The sequence below is a fragment of the Oratosquilla oratoria genome, unplaced genomic scaffold (genome assembly GCF_046742065.1).
Source record: "Oratosquilla oratoria isolate Oo_2021 unplaced genomic scaffold, ASM4674206v1 SCAFFOLD62, whole genome shotgun sequence".
NCBI classification, from domain to species: Eukaryota; Metazoa; Arthropoda; class Malacostraca; order Stomatopoda; family Squillidae; genus Oratosquilla; species Oratosquilla oratoria.
The window spans coordinates 83,886-88,389 of NW_027467726.1; the positions used below are offsets into that span (position 1 = coordinate 83,886).

General features: G+C 47.0%; 1 protein-coding gene across 1 annotated transcript; it reads left to right on the top strand.

Moving 5' to 3' along the window:
- The first annotated feature begins 305 nt into the window (after positions 1-305).
- On the top strand, positions 306-4,123 carry LOC143023816 (uncharacterized). The gene is made up of 2 exons (XM_076182437.1): positions 306-3,259; positions 3,524-4,123. Exons 1-2 carry the CDS (start codon positions 588-590, stop codon positions 3,600-3,602), a joined length of 2,751 nt encoding a protein of 916 aa, XP_076038552.1. The 5' UTR covers positions 306-587; the 3' UTR covers positions 3,603-4,123.
- Positions 4,124-4,504: the final 381 nt, after the last annotated feature.

Sequence of the window (4,504 nt, forward strand, 5' to 3'; positions counted from 1 at the left end):
AACAAGACTCCTGATGGTTACCGCGTAGACTTTCGGAATGCCAAGATTTCTCCAGGAGAAACTTTTCTTCAGTTCTCATTTCAACTAACCAGACTATTCCAGGCGTGGTTAGATTCCTCAGAGGTAGGGAATACTTTCAATGATTTGAAAGACTTTATGATACTTGACCAGTTTTTGTCTTCCCTCCATCCAGACTTGCGTGCTTTCATCAAGGAACGACGGCCCTCTACGTTAACCGAGGCCATTCGTTTGGCTGACGATTGGACGTCAGCCCACCCTAATCTTCCTCGAATATAGATGTCCCGAGTTGCAAGAAAGTCTATGTTGCCGACTACTTGGGCCGAGTAGATGCCTTTCCTCTGGTTTCTTGTTACCTTCGATGTCCTTATTACGAGGGATGGACCGACGTCGTCAGAGCACCCATCAAATTTGCTAGTGTCTTAATTGGTAACGTTCCAGGCGTTAAAGATCCTAATATATCTGAATGTTCCTCTCCAGCTGATGACTCCGCAATTCCACGCCCGACACAAACTGCTACACCCTCTCCCAAGCACCTGGTATGTGCAGTCCAGACCCGAGCCGGCAAAATGAAACGGATTCACCCCTTAGCTCTGCCTGCCCTACAACCTCTCTCGGTGACGCCCGACAACTTCAGTCTACTCCAGTCCTCGTGTGAGACACTCTCTGCCGCTAGAGCAAAAGCAGCCTCGGGAGAAATAGACCGAACGAGGAACGGGTCTACTTACCAGTTTGTCAAGACGGACGGTCTCCTCTATCGGAAATGTTTAACTTCTAATCGCCCTGATAAGGTAGGAAAGTCTACATTGGTTGTTCCCCGTGATTGTCGCCCTGTTATCCTCTCCATTGCTCATGAGAGCCCTTTAGCTGGACACTTCTCTCACCGGAAGACGGAATTAAAGGTAGCAGAACAATTTTACTGGCCTGGTATGGGAACCGACATCAGAACCTTCTGTCGGTCTTGTGACAAATGTCAACGCTTCTCAGCGAAGGGACGAGTACCACCAGTCCCATTACAACCCATGCCCATCGTCACTGAACCTTTCGCCCGTGTTGCCATAGACTTGGTTGGACCTCTTTCTCCAGCATCTTCCGATGGACACAGGTACATTCTTACCTTGATAGATTTTGCCACTGGATTTCCTGAAGCAGTTCCCTTAAAAGATATAGACTCTATTTCGGTCGCTGAGGCCTTGTTAACTATTTTCTCGAGAGTTGGTATTCCCCGGGAAATACTTTCAGACAGAGGTACCCAATTCACGTCTAATTTAATGAAGGAACTCCACCGAATGTTGGGCGTGAAACCTATCTTCACCACTCCCTTCCATCCTAGTGGAAATGGAAGGATTGAGAGACTACATGGCCCCTTGAAGGCTATTCTTCGTAAATTGTGTGCTGAGAAGCCCCGTGAATGGCACAGGTATCTAATACCAACTTTGTTTGCCCTCAGAGAACTCCCGAGCGACAGGACAGGGTTTTCAGCCTTCGAGTTATTGTACGGTCGGTCTGTTAGAGGCCCACTCACAGTTTTAAGAGATCTGTGGGAAAACCGTACCCTCCACGAGGAAGAGAGGTCCAGTTTCCAATATGTAATAGAACTACAGGAGAAGCTGGCAGAATGTTCTCAAATGGCTGCGCAACAAGCCAACATCAGCAGTTCCCGGTACAAGGCGTACTTCGATCTGAAGTCTCAAAACCGTCAATTTAAACCAGGTGATGAAGTTCTAGTACTCCTGCCTAGTGATACAAGTAAACTCCTCGTCACTTGGAATGGACCCTACAACGTATTGGAGAGACGTGGTGAAGCGAATTACGTAATAGAGACCCCTCGAGGACATAGACTTTACCATGCTAACATTTTAAAAAGATATCACCGCAGGGCCCAGGTGCAGCAATTGGAACTGATGGATGAGATTTCCGCCATAGAAGAGCTTTCCGCCCCAGGGAAAGAGAAGGTATCCATCGTTGATGAAGGGGATCCGTGTGATCTTCTTTCACAGTTGCCTTTGACACCTGACGGCATGATCCTCTCCCCTTCAACTGATAAACCTGAAGTGGGACAACTCGCCCCGGATCAGCTAGTCCAACTTCAGATTCTAATGGGTGAATATAAAGATGTTTTCTCAGACGAGCCCGGATGTACATCCACTATAACTCATGATATACAACTTACCACTACTGACAGAGTACAAGCCAAAGTGTACCCAGTGCCAATCCACCTTAGACCTGTCTTCGAGAAAGAAGTTGAAACCCTCTTCCGTCAAGGGATTATCCAACGATCCTCCTCTCCTCATTCTTCGCCTGTCGTCATGGTAAGAAAAACTGATGGATCCTATAGGATGGCCATAGATTATCGCCAACTAAACTCTGTCACAGTATTCCATGCTGAACCAACCTGCAGCATGGAAGAAGATTTGTACAAATTCTCTGGGGCTAGGTACTTTAGTGAACTGGACCTCTGCAAGGCATATTACCAAGTACCTCTTTCAGACAAAGCCAAAGCCCTAACGTCCTTTCCCACTCATCTAGGTTTGATGGAATTCTGCCGAATGCCCTTTGGTCTGGTAACGGCAAGTGCTACATACATCCGCCTGATGAGACTAGTATTAGATAATTTATCAAATGTGTGCTTTTATTTTGACAACGTCTTTGTTTTTTCCAAAAGCTGGGATAGACATCTCGAAGCTCTAAATCGCGTCTTCGAACGGCTACGGGACCACCATCTGACTGTCAAGCCTTCGAAGTGTAGATTTGGAGTTTCTTCCATCAAATACCTTGGCTTTATTTTAGATGGAACCTCTTTAAAACCTCAACATACCAAGATTGAGGCCATAACCCGCATTCCTCCACCAACCAGTAAGAAGTTACTTAGGACCTTCCTTGGTCTGATCTCCTTTTATAAGTTGTTTATTCCTCAGGCCTCCGACTACACCGGCCCCTTATCTGATCTACTACGGAAGACTAGCCCTGAACCTCTCCCCTGGACCGAAGACCTCTTGGACCGTTTCTGCCATTTGAAAGCTGCCATATCTTCTCAACCCATCTTGCGGTTGCCCGATCCTAAGCTGACTTTCGTCCTTAGGACCGATGCCTCTCTTTATGGTCTGGGGGCTGTTTTACTCCAGTATCACGATGAATGCCCACATCCCGTCGCATATGCCAGTAGGAAACTTCTGGATCGTGAGAAGAGATACTCCACCATCGAGCGTGAATGTCTTGCGGTCGTTTTCTCCATCTCCAGGTTTGATTATTATCTCCGTGGCAAAGAGTTTGTGTTAGAAGTGGATCACAAACCTCTCTTGTATTTAGCTACTTTCAAAGGAAAGAATGACCGTCTCCTTCGTTGGGCTTTGGCCCTTCAGGCCTATAAATTTAGAGTTGTCCACATTGCTGGAAAAGACAATCTAGGTGCTGACCTCCTAAGTAGATCTTAAATCCTGGCTAGGTTTTATTTTTCCTTTCATCCTCTTGAGTTACCATTAATTTTGTTTTAATCTACTCCTAGTAGATTCTTGTCCCGGGGGTGGTGTAAGGGCCCATCCCCCTTCCCCCGGCCACAAGTCAATTCATCGCGGCTGCACTGATAGTCGTTTGGCTCCCCACCTCGGCGAATCGGCTTGTTTGCGCGCCAGTACAACGAGCGAGTCGGCTTCGAACTTTTGAAGCCCGAGAAGACTGCGCCTGCGCGGAGCGGCCACGTCGGCAGTTTCAGGGGTATATATACCCCTCCTCCCCAACGTCGAATAGAACTTGGTCAGAAGACGTCCTGCGAAGACTACCCACTGCCACGCCAATCCCAAGTCTTCATTACTCCAGTCGCAGGCTACTCGACGTCGGGTCTCCTCACCTTTGCTGTTCTCAAGACATCGCCGCATCCGATTGGGCCGGAACGGTTCGTCCATACGCACCCGGACATCGCTACTGTTGTTACGATACGGAGGTGTTGAGCACCTCGTATTAGATGTTCCCATTCTACAACCTTGTATTGTACAGTTTGATGGTTTATTGTATTCGTTAACTCTTTTAAATCCATTGATTCCTTTTGATGTTTGATTAAAGCCCCAGCAGATCCAGTAGCACCCGAACTGGTATTACTTTTCAGGGCCGGGAGAACATAGTTCCTCGTTTGCCCTCACAGACTCGTTGAGAAACGGCAACGACGCATGACAACAAACTTTCGCGCTGACTATTTATGCAGATTCGATCAAGGGCCCGAACCACGGTCAATCCGCGTCACGAAGGCCCTGGCATTGCCGCTCGCCAGCATAATTACAAAGTCGCCCGGCAACTGCCGTAATAACAATATCAAGGGAGGTGAGAAGCACATCGAAGAAGCTGAGTCGTAGAGGTGGTATAGGAAAGATTTGAGGAAGGCACCAAAAAGTAGGGATAATATGAATTAAAAGCGATCAGCTTTTTTTTTTTTTTTTTTTTTTTTTTTTTTTTTTTTTTTTTTTTGAGTGGAGACTAGTCTGCAATGATGAAA

Excerpts from the sequence above, each read along its gene's own strand:
- LOC143023816 (XM_076182437.1), top strand. The coding sequence starts at position 588 with ATGAAACGGATTCACCCCTTAGCTCTGCCTGCCCTACAACCTCTCTCG. Across the intron at positions 3,260-3,523 it reads GTCGTTTTCTCCATCTCCAG|TAGATTCTTGTCCCGGGGGT; the intron begins GTTTGATTATTA and ends ATCTACTCCTAG.